Source organism: Cydia amplana, chromosome 3 (assembly GCF_948474715.1).
Source record: "Cydia amplana chromosome 3, ilCydAmpl1.1, whole genome shotgun sequence".
Lineage (NCBI taxonomy): Eukaryota > Metazoa > Arthropoda > Insecta > Lepidoptera > Tortricidae > Cydia > Cydia amplana.
The window spans coordinates 20,969,142-20,993,763 of NC_086071.1; the positions used below are offsets into that span (position 1 = coordinate 20,969,142).

The 24,622-nt window shown below is 37.1% G+C and overlaps 2 protein-coding genes across 2 annotated transcripts; both read right to left on the reverse strand.

Moving 5' to 3' along the window:
• Positions 1 to 1,678: 1,678 nt before the first annotated feature.
• Positions 1,679 to 2,352, reverse strand: LOC134662986 (uncharacterized). The gene is made up of 2 exons (XM_063519290.1): positions 2,173 to 2,352; positions 1,679 to 2,097 (listed from the first exon to the last, which is right to left on the reverse strand). Exons 1-2 carry the CDS (start codon positions 2,261 to 2,263, stop codon positions 1,760 to 1,762), a joined length of 429 nt encoding a protein of 142 aa, XP_063375360.1. The 5' UTR covers positions 2,264 to 2,352; the 3' UTR covers positions 1,679 to 1,759.
• Positions 2,353 to 3,607: 1,255 nt separating this feature from the next.
• On the reverse strand, positions 3,608 to 17,627 carry LOC134662849 (uncharacterized protein DDB_G0283697-like). Its single transcript, XM_063519172.1, has 5 exons — positions 17,489 to 17,627; positions 16,445 to 16,561; positions 15,783 to 15,882; positions 13,500 to 13,599; positions 3,608 to 3,805 (listed from the first exon to the last, which is right to left on the reverse strand). Exons 1-5 carry the CDS (start codon positions 17,624 to 17,626, stop codon positions 3,694 to 3,696), a joined length of 567 nt encoding a protein of 188 aa, XP_063375242.1. The 5' UTR covers position 17,627; the 3' UTR covers positions 3,608 to 3,693.
• Positions 17,628 to 24,622: the final 6,995 nt, after the last annotated feature.

Here is a 24,622-nt window from a genome sequence, read left to right on the forward strand (position 1 = left end):
CAGATATTAAGTACTTCATATGCAGTGGTTTTGCAATCATGAAAGCTACGAACTTAACGATGTTATGAACCTAGAACTGGGCTTTTGTCAAAAGAGTCAAACTATACTTAAGTTTCCTGTGATAAAAAAACAAAACAAACAAACCATCATTTATATCGATATTTTATCATTTTGGATACCTACATTATAAAATGTACTGTCAAACAATAATATAGAATGCTGCTGGTCTACCAGGCGCTCGCCGCGCCGTGTGTTTGCTTGCTTGGCGAAATTGGTCCTGGCATACCTACATATATGTTTATAGTTGTACGGTAACTAAACAATATTTTTGGAAAGTTAATAAATAGTTTGCTGATTTTACTCTAAAAATTTCACGCTATATTTACTACATTATCTCTTTCTCAAATTATTTCAGTCACTAAGCAAACCTCTAAGGTAAAAATTAAACATTTTCTTTAATATTTTTAAAATGGTTATTTTGGGCCTCAGATTTCAAACAATCGAGTATTCACAGAAAATTTAATATGCTTGCAAATGGTATCCACCATGTATCAGAAAAATAGAACCTGAAATATAATGAAAACTCAACGATGGCCGGGCTCCATTTACGTGACGGTGCACAGTACCCATGCTGAACAAAATTCATGATTACTTAGTTATACAACATTATAAAGCAATAAAACTTATATTTTTGGATAGCTCATAAAATTTCCCGTATATTTTGAAAATATTTATTGCGGTAATGTTATAATCTATTGAGTTAGAAGCATGTTTTACCAGTACTTATGTCCATGCACGGTAAAAATCATATATTTTCAATTATTTTGTAAATGACTACAGTTATGACTACGGTTATTAGAAACCAATTATTGTACATTTAACATTCTTTCTAATGGTATCCATCACCAATTGATCAGTAAAATAGAACCCGAGAAACAATGAACAGTTGTGGTCGGTCGCCCGCCATTTACGTGACGGTGCGTAGTGACCCATGCTGAACAAAATTCATCATTACATGGTTATATAATACCATACACCAACAAACCTTATGTTTTTAGAAAGCTAATGAAATTTCTCGTATATTTTGTAATAACATTAATTGCGGTAAAGTTATAATTTATTGAGTTAGACGCATGTTTTGTCAGTACTTATGCCATCCATGCACAGTAAAAAATCATATATTTTAAAATATTTTCTAAACGACTACAGTTATGACTACAGTTATTATGAAGCAATAATAGCACGTTTAATACTCTTTCAAACGACACCTCACACGAACCGATCGGTCCCATAGGACTCAAGATGTGAACAAATATCAATGCTGGTCGGCCGCCCACATTCCCCCCCTTTTTATCGACACGTCCCCCTCTCCATAAACTAAAACCGGTCAATTCGTATTCTAGAGACCACGAGGAACACATCCATACCAGTTTTAGGTCTTTAGAAGAGATGTCTACGAAAATCGTGAAGGAGACGACTTGTGTTTAATTTAACGCCAGACTATTCAAGGAATACAAACGGACCGGAACACATGTTAGTTTTGTTTGCATTGTATTTATATTGACATGACTCAAGCTATTATGCTTATAAAATATATCTTGTCCTCACTTGAAACAGGGAAATAATTTAATAACTAAATCCAATAGGAATGTACAGCCCTAAAATAAAGTTTAACACAACCGGTTATAAATATTATATTGAAAAACTTGGTCAATAAAATGTTCAGCTTTAACAATATTCTAGAACACAAGCAAAGGCATTAGGGCGTCAACGGCGGGTCGTCTTGGCCTATCATTACATCTTCATACATTATATCACCATTTCTCTTCAAGTTGATTTTCTGTCGGAGATATTCGATTAAATTATACTTTCTTATGATTAATACAAGTCCACAAATGACTAGTGCTAGTGTGAATATGGTAACAACAGCTGCCGTAGCGCTGTGCTTCCCCGGGGAATCATTACTCGGAGGTTCGCAATTCTTCTCTACTCTTACAAAGTTGGGTAAGCAATCGCATATCCTTGTAGTTTGATTACATATTTGGTGCTCCCCGGGGCACGGTTCCAGCATCGCCGGGTTACAGGACAGGATATCATCTGTTAAAAAGAATGAAGCTCTTAGGATAACTGTCCGAATAAATTGATTCAATTAGATAATTGCCTGCTACTTACCTTGCGCGCCGAAGCAACACGCAGCGTTGAATATCAGCGTCGCGATCAATTTTATCACCTTTACACTGTTGCCGCGTGTCGACTGCATCATTGTTTGGTATTTACATCACAAATTGTAACGGGAAACAATAGTTTTTGTCTACAACGAAGAACGGCGGATTTCAATCGCGCAAGCAAAACAACTTGTCATCTGTCTGTCTGACTGTCAAATTTGTCACAATGAAACTTGTTAGCAGACGCGTTTTGTTACTGCGCAGTGAAATGAATATGAAATCACTTTTTGCCTGGTAATGAGGTTGTTGTCATTTTGGGGGTCATCAACCAAACAATTTTTTTACTTATAAAGATTAACAAAGAATTATTTTTATGGAATTTTCCATTCCACTAATCGGCATTCAAAACTTGAAACGAGGCATGAGCAGGTTCTAAATATGCAATAACAAAACGCAATCAAAATGCACGTTTCGTTTCACGCATTGACATTCAATTCGTTTTTATTCCAATGAGCAAAGCAAATTATTGGTCAAACCAATTTTTCAGTCTTCTTACTGACTGGAAAACTATAATCATAAGATAATCATACTTTTCTTTTGCTTTTTTTTTGGGTGCTAATACTAGTGTATGACAAAGATAGTATAATTCTCTCTGTCTATGTTTGAAATGAGACAGTCTTTTGACAAACTATAGATGGTCAAGCGGATCCTGTCGGTAGAGAAAGGGGGCAAATTTGAAAAATGTAGGCGCGAAGGGATATTGTTTCATAGAAAATTTGAATATCGCGCCTTTTTCTACTGACAAGATTTGCTTGACCATCTACATATACTTGGTCAACCAGATCTTGACAGTAGAAAAAGGCGGCAAATTTGAAAAATGTAGGCGCGAAGGGATATCGTCCCATAGAAAATTTGAATTTCGCGCCTTTTTTTACTGACAAGATTTGGTTGACCAGCTATATATATTCTGAAACACACCTAACTTGTCAGAAGAAAAAGCCGCGAAATTGAAATTTCTATGGAAAGCCAACTCTTCGCACCAACATTTTTTAAATTGCCGCGTTTTCTACTGACAATGTTGCTGTTAAAATAAAACGTTTTTTTTTCGTTTGTCATTTTATTATAATGGATCACTAATAAATTTTTGGTTTATTTTGTATCTATTTACTCTAGGTACTCTACATAAGCGTCCGGTTCTGCCTTTCGATGGTATTTCATTTCATGCCATGATCATTCGGAAGTTTGTTTTTGTTTTAGGCGCTCGTGTGATGGGGCAGTTAGCCAATTGTATAGTCTGTAAAGCCGTTTCCCTCAGTAGAAAAAGCGGCAAATTCAAAAAAATTAAGCACGAAGGGTTATCGTCCCATAGCAAATTTGAATTTCGCGCCTTTTTCTACTGACAAAATAGTTTGACCGGCTATAAAAATTCATTCCTACTATTTAATACATGCAAAGAAAACCTTATATTATATCTACCCAGCCCTAAATACTATCAGTCAAATAAGTATTTATTTAAACTATGTTTATTCTAGAAGCTGTATTCTTCTCCTTCGCCATAAACATATTTTTCGGGAAGAACGTAATCCTTTGGGTCGTGGCCGTGTGCTTCTACGCCGCCGTTGCCATCGCTGGCGCCCTCTCTGAAAGAAAAAAGTTCGTTAAAAAGGTTAAAAAAAAGGCGTGAAGCGTAGACGTCCGACAAAATACCCTTTGTCACTAGAAAAAGGTGCGAAATTAAAATTTTCTATGGGAGGACAAAACCTCGCACTTAATATTTTTGGAATTTCTTTTAGTAGTAGTGGTAAACTCTTTATTGTACAAAAAGACATTAAAAATAACATATAAGTAGTGAGAAATACAAAGGCGAACTTATCCCTATGAGGGATCTCTTCCAGTTAATCTTTGACTAGATGAGATGTCTTTTCTTTTTCTACTGACGGAAATGGCTTGCCAAACTATATTTCAGTGTCATCATCATCTTCCTCGCGTTAATTCCAGCATTATGCCACGGCTAGAGATGGGTAGGGGTGAGTAAATACTGAGTATTTACTCGGTATTTACTCAAAGCACCCGATAAATACCCGTATTTACTCATTTAGGTGAGTAAAAACGATTGCTTATAAAATATTCAAAAAGTGAGATTTAAGAACAAAATTGTCTTTTATTGAAGAATGCTAACGTGTGTTAACAATATCTATAAAATAAAAAGCATACAGGACGCTTAATTTTGGAAAAAAAGGTAATTATCAGTGAGAAGCAAATTGTGATAATGCATAGTTAACAATTTTGTTTTAAATAAGAATATATTTACTTTAAAAATATGGTACTTAAATTCTATCGATGTTCTAGATAACTGCATGTCGCGCAAAAGTGTGGGTTTACGCGGCACTTACGACGTTTTATTAAGGGTTTTTTAAAGAAAACTAAAAAATGGCTCAACCGATGATGTTCAAAATATAGTTTTTAGGGTTCCGTACCCAAAGGGTAAAAACGTGACCCTATTACTAAGACTCCGCTGTCCGTCCGTCCGTCCGTCCATCCGTCCATCCGTCCGTCCGTCCGTCCGTCCGTCCGTCCGTCCGTCCGTCTGTCACCAGGCTGCATCTCACGAACCGTGATAGCTAGACAGTTGAAATTTTCACAGATGATGTATTTCTGTTGTCGCTATAACAACAAATACTAAAAACAGAATAAAATAAAGATTTAAGTGGGGCTCCCATACAACAAACGTGAAATTGACCGAAGTTAAGCAACGTCGGGCGGGGTCAGTACTTGGATGGGTGACCGTTTTTTTGCTTGTTTTGCTCTATTTTTTGTTGATGGTGCGGAACCCTCCGTGCGCGAGTCCGACTCGCACTTGGCCGGGTTTTTTGTACTCTATTATACGGTTATTCTCCCGATATGTTTTTATATTTTTTCTGAACTTTGGTTCGAAAGTTATAGAGAGATAAACATTATTTTGGCCTTTCGAAACGGTTTTTTTTTCCAAAAATATTCAATTTATCCAAAAAAGTTCCTAGAAACATTCCAGTTATTTTTAAAGACCCATTTAATGATGTGCAACACGTTGGCGGTTTCTGAATTTTTTTTGTGACGATTAGTTACATGTATGGAGTGCCCCCTCTTAAAAATTCATTTCTTACAATTTTGAGTACCTACATAATCCAGTAGCGGCACTCTAAATAGTTTATACCCACCAATTTGGGTACAAACGAGTAAATACGGGTATATTTAGTAAAGGCACGTATTTAACCGGTCAACTAATTAATCGATTTTTGGTAGTTTAAGGTGAAGTGAGTTCAGAAAACGGAGTTTTAAAATATTCGTAGCGCTTTTTTGGATCACCGTACAGCTGCCATGCGTTGTATAAGCAATCTTGAGGCCTTTTTCTAGGGAACTCAACGATTCGAACCCTAAGTTTTTGACTTTCGCTCGATAGAAAACAATCACGAACATAGGTCTAAAACGGACTTGAAATATTCGTAACAATTTTGGCACAAAAGATAAAGATATGAAATTTGCTTCTAATAACGCGCAATCTTATTCTTGATGGAACTCAGTGATTCCTTTTTTTTTTAAATGAACATTAAATAAATATATTCAAAGACATGATATCAGCGGTCCCGTGCACGCAACTTCTTTGATTCAGATGGCCGCTGGCCTCGGACGAAGGCGGACGCATCGCGCTTTGGAGCTCCATGACAGCTTACTCTTGACAAATAAATCATGTACGTATACGAAAAAGTATACCAGTAGACAGTTTGTATTAAAAGAAATAGGGTAAATAGCTAGAAATAGGGTGGAGCTCGAGTCTCATTTTAAATTTGATTTGCTGTTATTTACGGGGCATAATGGTTGAAAAACGCAGTAAACTATCTTAAAACAATACGATTACAATATCATTTAAGTAATTTGCTCCTTGAAATCCCGCTTAAAATGAAAAAAGTTTGAAGACACATTTTTACTGATTGGAATTAATTTTCATTATGCTGGTATTAATATAGCGTCATTTTAAAAACGTTCCTACGTGACTTCTGTACGTCAATGAACTGTGATGACAGATTACAATTTTGTGATTTTGTATTTATGTTATAGTTAGGGAGGCGAATAGGGGAATTTTCGGCAATACTCGAGCGTGGCAGTTTAAGATATGAGAGATACCTTAGACCTAATAGAACAACCTTGTAAAGTATTTAGCTCTATATGTAGTGACGCGCGCCTAGGATAGACGATCAGATTAGTAAAAAAAAATGGATAGTCTGAAATACTCGAGCGCGTCAGATTAAGATATTGGGGGTTGATTTTAGTGTTTAAAGACTAAATTTAACTAATCTGACGATAAGTCCTTGACGCCGCCGAGTTATAGGGTCGCGAACTTGTAAAAAAAAAACGTTAATCCGGCATTCTCGAGCGCGATTTTTTATTTTTTTATTTTGAAGAATATAATCTAAAACTTACTAAAAATACAAAATCTGCCGGTTTCCGCATGACTGGAAGTGTGGAGGAGCCATTTCGTCTTCCTAAGAACGCGTTGCGGCATATAAGTCGCGAACGATACATTTTACAAAAAAAAAGTTTAAATAAACAAAAAAGGTAATTTTATTTTACACAAAAAAGGTCTCTTTACATTTTTGTCCAAAGTTAAAACTTTTTGACTTGAAGCATCATAAAAACTCAAACTCCCGGTCAGATTAAGAGAACCCACCAACATTTTTGTCAGATTAAAAAAATATGCTTTCAGGATACCGAGATAAACCTCCCCTATGAAAATCTGACGCGCTCGAGTATTTCAAAAAAACTTTTTTTTTTTGCATTTTCAAAAATTCATCGTAACTTATCGTCACGCCGAAATCGTCAGTTTTTTTAAAGGAAGCTTCCTTGGGGCCTACTTAACACCCCTTCCGAAAATCTGACGCGCTCGAGTAAATTTTTTTTTTTTGCATTTTTGACTACTTTATATGCCTACCCCCACCACGCAAACCGGCAGATTAGTATACCGTTGTTATCAGAGGCACTCGGGGCATACGTAGTATGAATATCTGACGCGCTCGAGAATGCCCAAGTAACTGTTTTTTTTAACATTTTTGAAAAACCGTACACGCCAAACCCACCGCTAAAATGGTTTTTGCCATACGAGCTTTTCTTTTCGAAATTATTTTATCTTTCTATTTTGATAGGTCTCGACGGCGCCGTTGAATTACGCCATTTAGCTACCTCGCCTCCCTAACTATTAGAGAACTTTTGTTCTTCAAATATTACCTATTAACATTCAGTGCCGATAACCCGACTATCGGGTATTTTATGATTTCGTTCCCAGGCCGGACGACCCGATAGTCGGGAACGTGGTACTACAGCTTTATATGACGACATTTTTACGGCCTATTTTGTTGCGGTTACATGCTGTTCTGCAAACCTTCATGAAATCAAGAAAAAATAAGCGGCTATGGTCTAGCCTCAGTCCTAGCGAGTTTTTGCGGCTTTTGAGACCGAGATATACTTACCTACGAGGCTTACAAGCCAAACCAGACCGCAGTGGTTTGTGTTTGTGGTTGTTTGGATACATATAAACAGTATTATACAAATTTACTAGGTACCAAATAAATGCATATACAATGTTTGCGTAATTTTAAGATTTTTTTTCAGATTAGTTTACTTTTTACTTTAGTAATAAATACATACAAACATGAACGCTGAAAACAATACACTCTTTTTGTTTGGGCAGTCGTGTAAAAAGCGGTACCGTACTGCTTACACCTCGGAGTAATAAGTTGGTTTATTATTCCGAGGCTTACACCGTAGCTAAATCAGTCCCCGCATAGTGCAACATTCTATGTATATCAAATTTATGTGCAATCCTAATATATACAGTAAGTAAGTAGGTAGGTTACATTTCTACATGTATAAAATACAATTTACCTACATTAAAATTTTGATAATAGTACCTATTTTCCACCCACCAATTTCCACCCTGCCAGGACTTTATTTATTAATAAAGATAAAGAAATGTTACTTGCAAAAATGTAGTGATGGATAGGTGGACAGTAATTCTGGATGCGTACAGTTCACTTGTAGAAGCATGCAATTTTTTCTTATTAGCTAGGTACAGTCACCTGGAATAGTATCGATACCTTTGGGTTCAGTTGGCGTAAAGGACAAAATTTTAGTTTTCATAAGACGCGAAAAACAGAGATTTTTTTTTAAATGTTGATATTTATATAATATTTTTGTTGTTTATGAAGCTACATTTTTGATGTGTATTAGAAAAGTACTCAAAATTTTAGTAACTTTACCCTGAATTAGCGGTCATTGTATGAATTAAATACGAAAGAAGTTACTCAATGTCCTTTACAATTGGTCAAAAACACTATGAATGTCTTTTACACCCATACATTTTTTGGTAATTTAGTGTATCTTGTTTAGTAGGGGGTCGTAAGTGACATTCTCAGACTATTTTATTCCAAATTCGGGGTGTATTAGTTACTAGTCACGGTAGTCATGTTAATGAAGACGGTAAACTAAATATCCCAGTGCTTAATGCTAGCCGCCTTATACAGGGTGGATTTTCTTTTTAGGTCAGTGAGGGCAGCTACCAGATCCCGTGCTGCTACGAGGAAACGGTCTTAGAAGACCTTTCTTCGATTTCAAATTAATGAAGATTGGCTTTTACAGATTTTGGAAAAAACATACAGGGTGCGAGAAAAAGGAAATTTTTGACAAAACTTTTTTTGATGACAATCGATCCCATTCCTATTGAGAATCAAAAGCTTGTATGCAATCAGAGAAAAAATCCGGCTAGAAAAATTCCAAAAAGCGAGGAAAACTTTTCCCAGACAATTTGTATGACAATGAAAACTTTTATTTTTCACGTGCTATTTTTGGATGCCAATCGATTCCATTCCTATCCAGTATCAATAGTTTCCTAGGGGGTCAAGTTACGGTAATGTACTAAAAACTACTAAGCCACAAATTAACTGCAGCCTATGGATCAACTACACTAAACGGGCTCTCAGCGCCCTACGCATCCAATATATTAATAGCTTTAGGATGCTGTTGGGGCTGCCGCGCCATTGCAGTGCATCGGGGATGTTTTGCGAGAGACGTACGGATGGCTTCCATGCCATAATGCGCAAGCGCGTTGCGTCCTTGGTGAGGCGCCTGCGCGGCAGCCCGAATAGCCTCCTTCAGACGGTGGCAGAGCGCCTAGACGGCCCTTTCCAGCTACACTGGGATGACCTGCACAGGGTGTCTAACTGACTGTTTTTATGTATTATTAGTTTTAATTTTTAATATTATATTTTTTACTTATTGTTATTGATTTTAATTTTAATATACGTACTTATATTGTTTTTATTATAATTTAGTTAATTAATTTGATTATTGTGTAATTAATAACCTTTACGATACTATCTTTGAACTTATAATTTATAACTAACTGGTCATTTACGCCCCTTGAGCTAAGCTGTTTTTGCAAGCTCATAGTGTAAAAATTGGGTCGTAAAAGCAACTTTTCTCGAGGTATCGAAATTTTAACTATGCAGAACGCTTAGAATTCTGAAAAAAACTGTATAACTCATTTTCGTCAAACTGTCCTTTACGCCAATTGAACCCAAAGGTGTAGATATCTATCTCTTTGAAGGCCGCAAGAATATGTGACACGCTCTTATGGCTCTACAAATAAGGTCGTGTCAGATATTATTGAGGTCTTTCGTTGTGTAACATATTATTGCAGGTGACTGTATTAATAACTAAATAATAGTGTATACAATTTGAAGCTAAGGTAAGTTATATACTAATAACATCATCGGAATACACATAATTATGAGTTCATTGAAATTGTCATTGAATTGATTTTGCGCCTTATCGAAAGCCGGACAGAATACAGTTGGTACCTAAATAACGTATTACCTACATCTGAAGACTTCCGTATTTATTCGGTTTATCAAATGAATTAGATTATTTACATTTAAGTACGTCACGTTTGACATTAACAGACAAGGAAAGCAAGATAAAATGTATTGTTTCTCTTTCTTCTTTCAATGGAACGCTTTTACAGTTCATGTTCCTCTAAAAAGGCCAAACTAAACTCAAAATGCTCTCATCTGCATCTTAAAAAAAAACAGCTTGGGTCACTGACCTGTCCCAGTAAAGTGAGGTAGTGTGCGTGAAGTGTGCTTGTGTGTGAAATGGGGTAATTTGACAGAATCTGAAAATTTTCCCCGGGCATACCTCGCCTTAAAAAAATTGAAATGGCTACTAAAATTAATAGTTTGGCAACAAAAACGGAGCGGAGTCTTAAAATATATCAATATGAGCTGTATTTTAAAGCCGTTACAGCGTTTGAATATTTTTAGGCAGGTACCAAGTATTTATTTGGCAACTGAATTAATATATTGGAGACCATTTATGAAGCACATTTTAAAAAGAAAACGGCTATCTATTAATTCAAAAATGAAGTTCTCTTAAAATATTTTTTCTACTCCAGCACTTAAATGTGTCAATTAAATGACTGACAGTGATATCTAAAGCAATGTCATTTGAATGATTTGTCTATAGGCTCATAAGATGACTGCTAGCAGTCATCTTATGAGTATAATACAACTGCTTTATTTTTTTTAAAGATACAAGTTCCGATCATCTTGATTGAAAGAGGTATGTTTTCATTTACAATAATAACTCTTTTTTTTTTTTAAATAATAACTCAATTTTTTTTAAATAATAACTCTTTTTTTTTAATAATAACTCTTTTTTTTTGCTGCAGCTGTCATAGAAAAAGTAATGTATGCAACAGCTCATAATTGGTTCTTAAAATTCTCGGGTCTTTTTTTACAAAACTCGACTACGTCTCGTTTTGTAACTTCGACCCTTGAATTTTAAGAACCCTTATTATATCACTGTTGCATAAACTACTATTGTTTGGTCATTACACTGTCAACCTAACACGCTCCTCCTCGCTTCGCTCGTCGTTGCACCTATCTGTTGACTCTAGCAGAACACAGTGGTAACTATTGAAATTAGTAATTAAAAATTTAAAGATCTAATGGTATAATGGCCATTAGGCGTTTCATGATTAGAAATTTCGACTATAAGTATACTGACCATTACGTAGTGGTAAATTCATTTGAGGTGTTTTGTGTAAAAAGTGACCAATATTCATTAAATTTAACTGCTTTCGTGTTAAAATACTACCTAGCTGAAAACGATATGCTCAGTTATGATTAGTTGATTACTTAGGTGTGAACAACTACTAAATGACAACTAAATTTTATGATCGCTTTACAATATTAGTTGCCAATTTATTATATTAGATGCCAACCTATCACTTTAAGTTCCCTATAATTTTTTTAGGTGGCTTGATTTTGCTGCCAGTTTTTTAATAATGTGATGCTTATATTTGAGGCTAAAATATTTTTTTTGGCTCCAAAATATTAATGCACAGCCAAATTATATTATTATATGCCCAATGAAAGTTCCTGTTTAATATCTTAGTTGCCCGGTTAATAATAAGCCTTTAGTAAATACTGAGTATTTACTCGATTTACCCGTGAGTATTTACTCACTACCCATCTCTAGCCACGGCTCATGGGGGCCTGGGGTCTGGGGGCAAGAACTGGCATAGGCATTAGGCACTAGTTTTTACGAAAGCGACTGCCATCTGACCTTTCAACCCAGAGGAGGTAAACTAGTAAACTTATTGGGATTTGGGATTAGTCTGGATTCCTCACGTGTTTTCCTTCACCGAAAAGCGACTACATAAGTTCCGAAAAACTTATTGCGGTACGAGCCGGGGTTTGAACTTTGAACCCGCGACCTCTGTATCGCATGCTCTTAACGCTAGACCACCAGCGCTTAGTTAAATTATACTTCAGTGTACCTACATATAAGTAACTATAGTTAATTATCTGTGGTAATATACTTGTATCATTACATAAACAATCAAGTCAGTTTTAAAATCTCACCTCTGACGTAGGTATTAGTATACTTTCATTTCATCGCTAGAATAGGTATTTTCTGTTTCCTTTGCGAGGTAAGATCTCTTCGTTTTCTTATAGGGAAGGGAATTTCATCTTCCAAAGCTTCCACACTTTCTAGAAGCGATCTATAATAGAAGCGTAGGTACGTTTACAAGCAGCAAAACAAAACAAAAAACCGGCCAAGTGCGAGTCGGACTCGCGTTCCAAGGGTTCCGTACATTAAGTCCGACTCACGTTTGACTGCACATTTCTAATAGGTTTTCCTGTCATCTATAGGTAAAGAACTATTTTGTGTATTTTTTTCAAAATTTTAGACCCAGAGGGGCTACCGCGAAAACCGTTTTTCGCAAATTGCGGGGATCTTTCTCTTTTATTCCAATGAAGGCGTAATTAGAGTGACAGAGAAAAATGCCCGCAATTTGCGAACTTCAATTTTTGCGGTTATAGCCCAGTAGTTTCGGAGATAAAGGGGAATGGTCGGACAGACAGACAGACGCACGAGTGATCCTGAGGGTTCCGTTTTTCCTTTTAAGGTACTAATGCTAAAAAGTAGCTGGCATAGGTACCTACCAATCTATCACTAAGAAATGGCAGCTAATTATAATAATGTTGGCGCAAAACGCGTTATTAATTATTAATCATTCAAAATTATCAATTAAAAGTAAATTCTACCAGCCAACATAAGGAAAACAACTCAAAATATACATCAAATTACTTTGCCACTCTTGTGGACGATAAGATGCAACTTTCTTATTCGTTTTTGAATAAGAAGAGAACCTTAACGGGCTGGTGTGGTGAAAAAGTTATTTTCACCACACCAGCTCGGAAAGGCTTACTTTGCACTTCAAAAACTGATAGCAAAGTTGCATTTTATTCACATGTGAGGCAAAGTAATCAAATGCAAATTTTGAGTTGTTTTCTTATGTAACTTATGTTTGCTGGTAGAATTGACTTTTAATTGATGATTTTGGATGAAAAATATTTAATAACATTCATTTGGATTTGATTTGGTTTGATTTTGTTTGATATTTTACATTTAATATTTGCTTCGGGTTGGTGTGGTGAAAAATTTTGTGTTTCAATCGGGGGCAAATTTTGTTTAACCCTAAAAATGGAATCTCGAGCGTTGCGAGGGTTTCAAAGCACGAGGGTTAAACAAAATTTGCCCCCGATAGTGAAACATAACATTTTTCACCACACCAACCCGAAGAAAATATTAACTGTAAGATATAAATTCATGTCGATTTAAAACTCCCTTCGGTCGTGTTTCAGTTTATCGCCACTCGTTGCGAATTTCCTACTTTTCGCACTTGTATCGGAATGTAGGTACTATTAAAGAAATAGGCAGGAAACTAAAGCTTACTTTAACTCCTCATGCGTATGTTCATCCTTCTGTTCCTCCTTCTGTTCTCCGCTGCTCTCTTCTGCTTCGTACTCCGGCTCTCTGTACTTCTCCTTCTGGGCTGTAAGCAAACACATTAGATAAATGAAACAGCAATAGTTTATGACAAACAGTTTATTACAACATACCTGATTACATCACAGTAAGAATGAATAAAAAACTTATAAAATGCATTTTTTCACTCGTTCGTCCGTCTATGTACCTATGCTATTATGACTTGAATATTATAATTAATGACAGATAGCTAAACAGATGAAACTTCGTTTTTCGATGTTCGCGGTAGTTGCCCTACTTCAAATTAATTAGTTGTGCTGCCTCTCAGGTGTATCACTACATAGTATAAAAAAAGCGGCCAAGTGCGAGTCGGACTCGCCCATTTGAAGGGTTCCGTATTTAGGGGATTTATGACGTATTAAAAAAAAACTACTTACTAGATCTCGTTCAAACCAATTTTCGGTGGAAGTTTACATGGTAATGTATATCATATATTCTTTTTCGTTTTATCATTCTCTTATTTTAGAAGTTACAGGGGGGGGGGGGGACACACATTTTACCACTTTGGAAGTGTCTCTCGCGCAAACTATTCAGTTTAGAAAAAAATGATATTAGAAAACTCAATGTCATTTTTGAAGACCTATCCATAGATACTCCACACGTATGGGTTTGATAAAAAAATTTTTTTGAGTTTCAGTTCTAAGTATGGGGAACCCCCAAAATTTATTGTTTTTTTTCTATTTTTGTGTGAAAATCTTATTGCGGTTCACAGAATACATCTACTCACCAAGTTTCAACAGTATAGTTCCTATAGTTTCGGAAAAAAGTGGCTGTGACATACGGACGGACAGACAGACGGACAGACGGACAGACGGACAGACAGACAGACAGATAGACAGACATGACGAATCCATAAGAGTTCCGTTTTTTGCTATATGGCTACGGAACCCTAAAAAGTCGCTTCCCTGTCTGTCTGTCTGTATGCTTAGATCTTTAAAACTACGCAACGGATTTAGATGCGGTTTTTAGGGTTCCGTAGCCAAATGGCAAAAAACGGAACCCTTATGGATTCGTTCTTCTTCTTCTTCTTCTTTATTCCGAGACTATAAGAACTATAATGTTGAAACTTGGTAAGTAGATGTATTCTGTGAACCGCATTAAAATTTTCACTCAAAAATAGAAAAAGAACAATAAATTTTGAGGGTTCCCCATACTTAGAACTGAAACTAAAAAAAAAATTTTTCATCAAACCCATACGTGTTTGGGTACGGGTACGGGTATCTATGGATAGGTCTTCAAAAATTATATTGAGGTTTCTAATATCATTTTTTTCTAAACTGAATAGTTTGCGCGAGAGACACTTCCAAAGTGGTAAAATGTGTCCCCCCCCCCCCAGTAACTTCTAAAATAAGAGAATGATAAAACTAAAAAAAATATATGTTGTACATTACCATGCAAGCTTCCACCGAAAATTGGTTTGAACGAGATCTAGTAAGTAGTTTTTTTTAATACGTCATAGATTTATACGTCATAGGTTTATAGGGGATTCCCTAAATACGGAACCCTTCATGGGCGAGTCCGACTCGCACTTGGCCGCTTTTTTTAATAGATAGAGTGATTCAAGAGGAAGGTTTATGTATAATTTGTTAACCCGTGCGAAGCTGGGGCGGGTCGCTGGTATTTTAATAAAAAGATTCTAAAGGAACATATATAGCATTGTTGGTGCATCAGACGTGAGCATATAAGTGTGTACATAAGTCGTTCAGGCTCCCTCCGCCAGTAGTATTATTTTTTTATAATTAAAAAAAAAACAATTAGAGTGCAAAAATCCTTAGTTTCATTATCTGACTCTTTCGTAGTCAAGAATGAATGTTATGATAATGTTTTAAAAGAACCACCTAACAAGTCGTCTAATAAACTTCCACGGCCGCGGACGCCTTATCTTCGCCGACCGCCCCTCACCCTCCTCATTTACGTCATAATCCTCATAAACCTCCTGATAATCGTCATTCGCCCTGTTATAGTCATTATGATTCCCATACCCATTATTACCCACTATTCTCTCGTATTGGAGGCTATGAGCCCCCTGGTTATTTTCATTTGCCTCCCTATTATAGTCATTGGTATCTTTATAAACGTCATTGCCGCCCAAGGTGAGTATTCTCCCGTATTGGTGACTGTGCGCGCCCTGTCCGTCATTAGCCTCCCTAGCCTCCTCATTTAAGTCATGAATATCGTCATTGTGGTCACCTTTCTCTCTTCTTTCGTGGTTGTGGCTGTATGCGCCCTGGTTGCCGCCGTCGTCGTGTCCGAAGGAGTCCTGCTTTTCGAATTCGTAGTTGTCGCCGGCCTGTGAATAGAAAATCTTTTAATGTATGACTGCGAAATAGCTAAACTTAGCTACTGACAACGCATAGCATCAACCGTTGAAGATAGAACATTGAAGCACATAAGTAATATTCGTAAAAACCGTAAATCAGTGCAATCTTTTCGAACGATGGCGCCATAACCTTTGGCCTATGCTCGGCTAGATGGTTTACAAATTAACACATGTCAGTGAAAGAATAAGGATCAAAGTCAAATGGCGTTCAAACAGTTTTAATCTTCTGTCAAAAGATGGCGGTAAATTTACTGTGGCTACATAATTTACCATGACAGTAACTCTCTGTCTATATCTAGTAAATCTATTCTCTTTGGTATTGTTGCCTGTGGAAAAAAGTACAGTCAGCGATAAAGCTTGTGCCAAGAATGAAATTTTTGCCAAAAACTTTTTAACACCTTGTTTATAAACTCCAGAAGGAAGTTACCATGCCCGTCACGGTTTAACCAATACGTAAGTGCCAAAGTGACGCATGGCATGACAGGTGATATAAATGCGACAATGATACCGCTCGGCTGTAGTATTATCTTACCTTCTTGTGGTAGCTGTCAAAGTGCTGGTACCCCTTCTTGCCGCCTCCCTGCTTTTTGCGTGAGTAGCCGATCTCGCCGTCACCATCGTTCTGGTACGATTTGTGGTAGTCTTGAGGCTGAGTTAGAAAATAGGATTTAAATTAGCAGAATCTCATTACTCAATCTTCCTGTCGTTGTCCCGGCATTTTGCCACGGCTCATGGGGGCCTGAGGCCCGTTTCTCAAAAGCTTGTAATTTGGAATACCTACAAGTGGAAGTCCCTTTCTAACAAAAGTTGTCAAAAAGTGAATGAATGAATGAATGTATGAATGAATGAATGAATGATTTTATTCACTTGAATACATAATACAGCGCATGCACTTATATAGGTACCTACCCATTACTATATTCTGCCATCCGCTTCATCCGCTTTAATACAAGTTACACGCTTTTAAGGAACGGGGCCCTGGGGTCCGCTCGGCAACTAATCCCAGGAATTGGCGTCATCTGCCATCTGACCTTCCAACCCAGAGGATAAACTAAGCCCTTAGGTATTGGGATTAGTCCAGTTTACTCACGATGTTTTCCTTCACCGAAAAGCAACTGGTACCTATATGGCAATAAGTTCCGAAAATCTCATTGGTACGAGCCGGGGTTTGAAACCGCGACCTCCGGATTGCAAGTCGCACGCTCTTTATACCGTTAGGCCACCAGCGCTGAATTAGCAGCATCTAAGGTTTCTTTAAATGGTGGATTTAAATTAGATCCCTACTAGATATTGAAACATTGTTGATATGATACTGAAATTAGAGTTTTTAGTGAGGACAAATGGATGTTAAAATCGATAGGTATCAGCCGGGCTAGCACATGATTGGCGCGACAGTATCTCGCGGCGAGATAGACTAACCGTCCTTCTTTTATTAACACAATTAGAAAGTAACGTACCTACCTAGTCTATCTCGCCGCGAGATACCTACTGTCGCACCAATCATGTGCTAGGGGTGCAGATTTTTTGAAGAATTATCTTTCAAACTGGTTAAATAAAATGTAGTTGGCACACTTACCGCCGCCGCGCGAACTTCTCTCACGTAAGACCCCACTGCCTCTGTATCATCAGCTACCTCCATATCTTCGAGCGTTAGGGTCGGCTTACATGTTGCTAGTTGCAGTGCAGCTGCTAAAATAATTAGCTTGAACGCCATAGTTCCTGAATCATTGAGAAAAACATATTACAGTAGTTTATTTGTTTATCGGCAGCGGAAGAAACTATGTAAGGTACTAAGAAGCACTGGGTCGAGATAAACACTTGTTGGGAATTTTCATATTGTTTCTTTTGGCCCCACCCAGCAAAATAAACTATGTTTCTTTTACCACATGACCTTATTTTGTTTAGCAGTTATTCTAGAATTTAACGATATAATGAAATAATACTATCTATTCTAAAGTGACTCCTTTTGGCAAGAAATGTCAATATGAATCTCAGCTCAAATCGTTCGTCTAGTACCTAGGTACTCTAATTATAGTTCGTCTAGTACACACAACATATATATGTAGTAGTGAAGTTGCGGCACTAGGTCGATTAGAGAAAGATGGTCTTACAATACTTGTTTTATTAAATTGTACAACGAACTTAATCGCGTATTTAAGTTTTAAGATTTACCTCCGACGTTTCGAGGATGGCGGCGGCGGCGGGTAAAACATAAATAGGTACGCGATTAAGTCCAGTTGTACAATTTAATAATGTGTAAAAATCGTGAAAGTTTAAATCAATATTTGTTTTATTTAGTTTATTTGTTCAAATTATCGATAATTTTAAACACAAACTCACCTTATCCAAACACAACACTAACGAACTGCCATTCCCAACTGCTACTTATTTTATATAAATCAAACATTTCATCTACTAGATCTTTCACAAGAATAACCCTAACAACTATCACTATTAACTGACACTTCTTCAACCTTATCCCATAGACATAAGAACCACTATTGTTCAGTTAAGAGTTGTATAGTTTTTAAAGAAAGGTCATTTTTTAAACGTAGGTATCAATTGCAGTATTCACTCAAGCGGAACGGGCACGGTGTTGCAGTTGACATTTAAATACGAGCCTAGAATTGAGTAAAAGTTGACAAACTATCGAGCAATCTAGAATATGGCATCATTTTAAATTAATCTCTATTTCAACAAAATGTCAGCCGGCACCTTTGCTTAATGCAAAATTAATTTTCTTTTCATGCAAAGGCCAGCCTACCCGCCTCCCTGGCTACCCTCGGTCTACATCCATCTCGGTTTTGAGCAATCTCCGAATCACAAAAAATATAAGCCGCATAAATATTTACGACAGTAGTGATCATGATCTACATTTGTGTGCTCAGATCATATTGAACACCTCGCCCACATAGAAACTTCTGCTGCTGTTTGTATCTAGCGCACTTCGCTTGCAATTCCGACATTTCGCCGATTATAGACATTATTAAAAGTATTAAAACAATGCGCAAAAATAAAGCAGAAAAAATTAGGCCCAATTTCCGTTGTATTTAAACCGTTATAATTCCAAACCGGAATATGATTACTTGATTATCCACAGGTGTCATAACATCTTTCATTTTCCTATAAATTAATAGATTCGGCACAGCCACGTATAGACCATACCCCAAAAGTCGCCGCATTCGCCGCAACGGAAAAGCATACCTTTGCAAACAAAAAATACTAAATAATTTCCGAAATTAGTCTAATAGTCTCTGAGTAATCGTTGAACATACACAACAAATAAGATTTCAACGAATTGAACAATTTCTTTTATTTTAAGTTGTAAAGTTGTGACCGAGGTCGCAACTGTCTGAAATATGTGGTCAAATCCATTGACAGGTATTCGTTCTAGTTACATGCACTATCTAGTAGTTTCAGATCTGTGGGTTTTCTTTAACAATAACTATTGTAAAGATTGATTTACTTTCATTCGGTTTTATGCTTGAATGGATGTTCCTAGTAACTTAGTGACAGGTTGCTCCAACTTATTAAATGCAACGTTGCAATGATTTGTGCAAGGTCGAATTGTCGGGTCAGTGAACGACTGGATGGAAAGCTTGCATTTTAGTTTTTAATAGCGACCCGACCCGACTTCGCACGGGTTAACAAACGATACCTACGATACGACCTTCCTCTTGAATCACTCTATCTATATAAAAAACCGCATCAATATCCGTTGCGTAGTTTTAAAGATCTAAGCATACATAGGGAAAGACAGCGGGAAGCGACTTTGTTTTATACTACGAGGGGCGTTCAAAATATTCTCGGTATTGATATCTTACGAAGTTACGACCTCTTCTAAAATTTCTTTCGTTACTGGCCGCTAAGGTTTATTCATTGACATTAAAAAAAAGTATAATTCGAACCGAGATGGTCTTTTGTTTTTCTGCAATTGCTGAACAAACATGAACATCATGTGCGAATTGACAATGTTAACTAAATTAGAACATCGATGCGTGATAAAACTCTTGACAAAACAGGGTAAAAATCAAAAAACCATAAAAGAGGAAATGGATTGTGTTTACCGTGAGTCTGCTCCTTCTTTATCTACCATTCAAAAGTGGTCAAGCGAGTTTAAACGCGGAAGGGAGAGTATTGAAGATGACCCTAGACCTGGCCGGCCTGTAGTAGCTACTTCACAAGAAAATATTGATAAAGTGGAAAAACTTATATTGGAAGATGGTCGAGTGAAGGTAAAATCTATAGCACAAGTAACCAATCTCTCTATTGGTACCGTACATGATATTATACATGACCATCTTAATATGTCAAAAGTAAGTGCAAGATGGGTTCCGCGAATGCTGACTCGGCTTCAAAAAGACATGCGTGTAGCTTGTTGTTCCGATTTTATTGACCTGTGCGGTGAAAATCCTGATGAGGTGCTGCAAAGAATAGTTACTGGAGATGAAACCTGGGTTCATCATTATGACCCAGAGAGTAAACAAGAGTCCATGCAGTGGCACATTAAGGGTTCAGCTCATCCCAAGAAGTTCAAGGTCATCCCTTCAGCTGGCAAGGTCATGGCCACGATATTTTGGGATTGTGAAGGAGTATTACTAATCGATTATAAAGAAAAAGGTGTAAATATCACAGGACAGTACTACGCTAACATTCTACGTCAATTAAAGGATGTAATTAAAGAAAAGAGGCGAGGAAAGTTAACCAAAGGTATTCTGCTTCTGCATGACAACGCCCCCGTCCATACTGCTCATATTGCCAAGGCAGCTATTGTTGAATGTGGGTTTAAAACTGTTACTCACCCACCGTATAGTCCGGACTTAGCCCTCAGCGACTTCTTTTTGCTCCCCAATCTTAAGAGTCCTTAGTCCTACAAGCGAGCGTTTTTTGCAATCTGTTACCTTTTTCATTCAAGATTACGACGTAACTATTAGTATTCATTCAAAAACTGATAACGTACTTAAATAATCATTTCTTAAACTAGCAAGTAAGACCGTTCAAGTTGACATTTTCTCTTTTTAAACCTAAAATAAATGAGTTTTCTTGGGAGGCTTTTTCAAAATTTGCAGTGAGAACTGTCGTTTCGGTTCTCAATTTTGCAGTAAACAAGAATCATTTGATACAGAAATGATTACAATTCAATTCACCATATCTTTTACGAGCGGCTAAGACTATTGAAAATCAAAGATTCATTAAAAAAATGGATATTTAACCTTCCGAACTTTCTTCATTTTTTGGGTGAAAACAGGGTTACATTATATTTTTTTATCGCAAATTGTACTATTATTTTGCCCTAAAAATAATATTATAGCAAACTATAACTATACGTTAACCCATAAAAAAATAATCATAACTATAGGACCTACCTTGCCGTAAATTTATATTATTTTACAACACGTATAAATCACGCTGCACCGACGCCGCGCGCTCATTCTCCGCCGAGGCGGCTTAGGGGACGGACCTGTGCTCGATCGTCAGGCGTTCGGTGACTATGGTGCGTTCGTAAACAGCCAGAGAGTTCCGAGAAGTGCTGTATACAGCGACTAGAAAATCTGGATACAAATAAGTACATTTTTTACACCATATTTAATTTCAACAACAGACTCTCGCTAGGTGATAGGTTTTCAGTGTTACTTGAATACTGGTTAGGTTTTGCATTATTATTATACCCGGACGACCTGGATAATGTCCAGGTTCTCATGATGGAGTCAGGAGTTGGTCACCGAACTCCTAATCTACTCATCATAACTCCATCGTGTTTGGGCTCAATAGATTTGCCTCGACGAGCACCTTCGTTCTAGATGAGGTCCAGGTTCTCATGATGGAGTCAGGAGTTGGTCACCAGAACTCCTAATCTACATATTATCACTCCATCGTGTTTGGGCGCATTCGATTTGCCTTGACGAGCACCATCTATCTAGATGAGGTCCAGGTTCTCATAATGGAGTCAGGAGTTGGTCACCAGAACTCCTTATCTACTCATCATAACTATATCGTGTTTGGGCTCAATAGCTTTGCCCTGACGAGTACCATCGATCTAGATGAGGTCCAGGGCACAGGGCTATATTATAGTTCTTACGAACAGATACTTATCTTTCAAGAAAACTCAAATGCCTACCGTTTTAATACCTACACAAAAATACAATGGAATGACCTTCAACGCACCGCTCCCCGCACCGCGCGCACCGGCACAAAGCTAGGGTTGCCGACGCTTAGAAATTATTTTACAAATAAGTACCTACCTACTTACCTAAACTATAGATTGTATGAAAGATACCTACCTACTTACCTAAGGTACAAATATAAGTTTTATTAATTGTAAAATAACTATGAGCAAGATAAGTTGCAATAAGTAATTAATAATTATAATATTCCTTTTATCATTATTAATTACTTATAAATTTATTTTATTATTCTCTTTATTTATCTTTTGTCTTAAGTTAGGGTTTTTCCTTATTTTATTATTTATTATGATGAGTGACTGCGAAATATTTTAAAAGGTCATATCTCCCTACAGTAACCGTAGTGTTTACGCCGTTTTATAAACCGCGTAAACACTACGCGGTTTATAAAACGGCGTACTACGTAGCTTGCGACTATCGTAAAAAAAATTTATATAAGTACTTATATTGAGAACGTCTAATAGTTACTTTTCCTATCAATCGGTAGAGCAAACACGGATTTTTTTATTAGTTTTTTTTTGTTTCTGCATCCATCCACAATTCCACACTACAACATGTGTTATTTGTTCGTGAAGAAGACATTTATTTCGCATACATTTTGGCATATTCGAGCGCCGGCGACCAACTAGCTTGATTTTCTACCGTGAACGGGAAGAGATTCGTAGGTATAAATCCGTGCTCGCGCGGAGAGTTCCATAGGCCTGAGCGCCTACCGCGAACCACTTTCGACGTGTTGCCTCTCTGTCGCACTTGTAAATTCGTACGTAAGTGTGACAGGGAGGTAACACGTCGAACGTGGTTCGCGGTAGGCCCTCTCTCCAGGGTATCTTAATGGAGTGGAGCGAAGATGGCATAATATAAATAATCGGATTTCGGTATTGACCCCGACGAGGCCATCAAACAAAAAAAAATGTGGAATGTAGTCAACGGTATCATGGTTTTAAATAAAAACAATGACTGGTTTTAACAGATAGGGCCAGTTGCATATATCACAAATAAAGAAACATGTTTATTTGCAGTATGGACGGGCCCCGACTTTCCCCTAAAAACAGAAATAGTACAAAAAGACGACAATTTGTGGGCAGCAAAAATGTAAACAAAACTCATGGTTTGTCATGGTTTGTAAAAAAAAACAACGGGTTGCACTCCGGGAGTGCCGGCAGAAGTGAAAACTCAATGACTAGTGCAAAATGTCTGCAGCACTATGTATAATTGATGTTAATGCCATCTAGCGTTATTTCGTCGCATTACTTGAAACCCCTAAGCACATCACTGTTGGTACTCGAGTTATATTAATACCGGTTAGAGGGAAACTCACTAGATGGCATTTAAATCAATAAAGAAAAACTCAATAACATTGTAACAGTTTTTTGATCAGGTCACGTGTCCGTCTTACGGTCACGTGATCTGTCGCGAGTTTAACATTTTTTCCCCACCTCAAAAAGTGCACAGCGCCGCTAAAGAAGTTTGAAAATACAACACTACTACAATGACGAATATTAGTAGTAAGGTTTATTCGGGTAATTCCGAAAATCATTGTAAAATCACTCATATTCCGTTGTAGTAAGAGTCAGCTTTCGGAATTATCCGCCACTATTCGTTCATTCGGAAATACCCGAATACACCTTATTTATAAGAAGAGTGATTGTCACAATAATTCCATGCCAGAGGTAAATATTGTTATTATTTACTCGCCTCTGGTTATATATTATCCCAACACATACACTCTATTGACTACTACCATGCTTATAAAATAAAATAAAGAGTGCCAATATAACGCTAAAAATAATGTTACTTTGCAATTAAATTGAAAAGTATCAATATTATTCTCGCCTGCGTTGAAACGCGCTTAACTTTGCCGGCGCTCGCGTACCGAGCGCCAACGCCATCTATCGAGTGTTATTTCGTGAAATCGGTGAACGCTCTAAGGAATAAGGCCTCTTAAAAAGGATCTGCGTGGAAATAAATTTTCTGACGATGAAGCATTGAAGGCGGCAGTGGAGGAGCATTTTTACACGAAAGATAAAAAATATTTTTACGAGGGATTAAAAAAAATAATTGATCGATCTTTTAAGTGTATGAACATAGGGGGTGAGTATATTGAAAAATAAAAATATCAAACTTTTCGTACTTGTTTGTTTTCATTCTCATACCGAGAATATTTTGAACACCCCTCGTATGTAGTGAAGACTTCAAAACAGAGGTTCTATTCTTCGGGGCCTTTTTAGGGCCGGTACCACAGACTTAAATATAAAGCATATTAGATAAAGCAAATATCACGATTTGTATTGAAACCAAGACTGACGTCACAGCCGCAATTTAGTGATGGGAAACCCTAACCGATTCAAAGACACCGATGCCCCTCTGCCCCGCTACGATTCAACTGTCTTGCTCATACTCATCGATTTTATATCTGCGGTCTCGCTCGCTCACTCCCCGCTCCCACGCGAACCACGCCCAAAATCAGAAATCGATTGTCATGAATGACATCGATTTTCTGACAGACGAATGATCTTCTTCCCAACTTT

What these genes read in the sequence shown, in the direction of transcription:
- LOC134662986 (XM_063519290.1), bottom strand. Translation starts at nt 2,263, where the DNA reads ATGATGCAGTCGACACGCGGCAACAGTGTAAAGGTGATAAAATTGATC. An exon ending in GTGTTGCTTCGGCGCGCAAG is followed by an intron (nt 2,098 to 2,172) that starts GTAAGTAGCAGG and finishes TCTTTTTAACAG; the next exon opens with ATGATATCCTGTCCTGTAAC.
- LOC134662849 (XM_063519172.1), bottom strand. Translation starts at nt 17,626, where the DNA reads ATGGCGTTCAAGCTAATTATTTTAGCAGCTGCACTGCAACTAGCAACA. An exon ending in TTGACAGCTACCACAAGAAG is followed by an intron (nt 15,883 to 16,444) that starts GTAAGATAATAC and finishes TTCTATTCACAG; the next exon opens with GCCGGCGACAACTACGAATT. An exon ending in CCACGAAAGAAGAGAGAAAG is followed by an intron (nt 13,600 to 15,782) that starts GTGACCACAATG and finishes GTTTGCTTACAG; the next exon opens with CCCAGAAGGAGAAGTACAGA.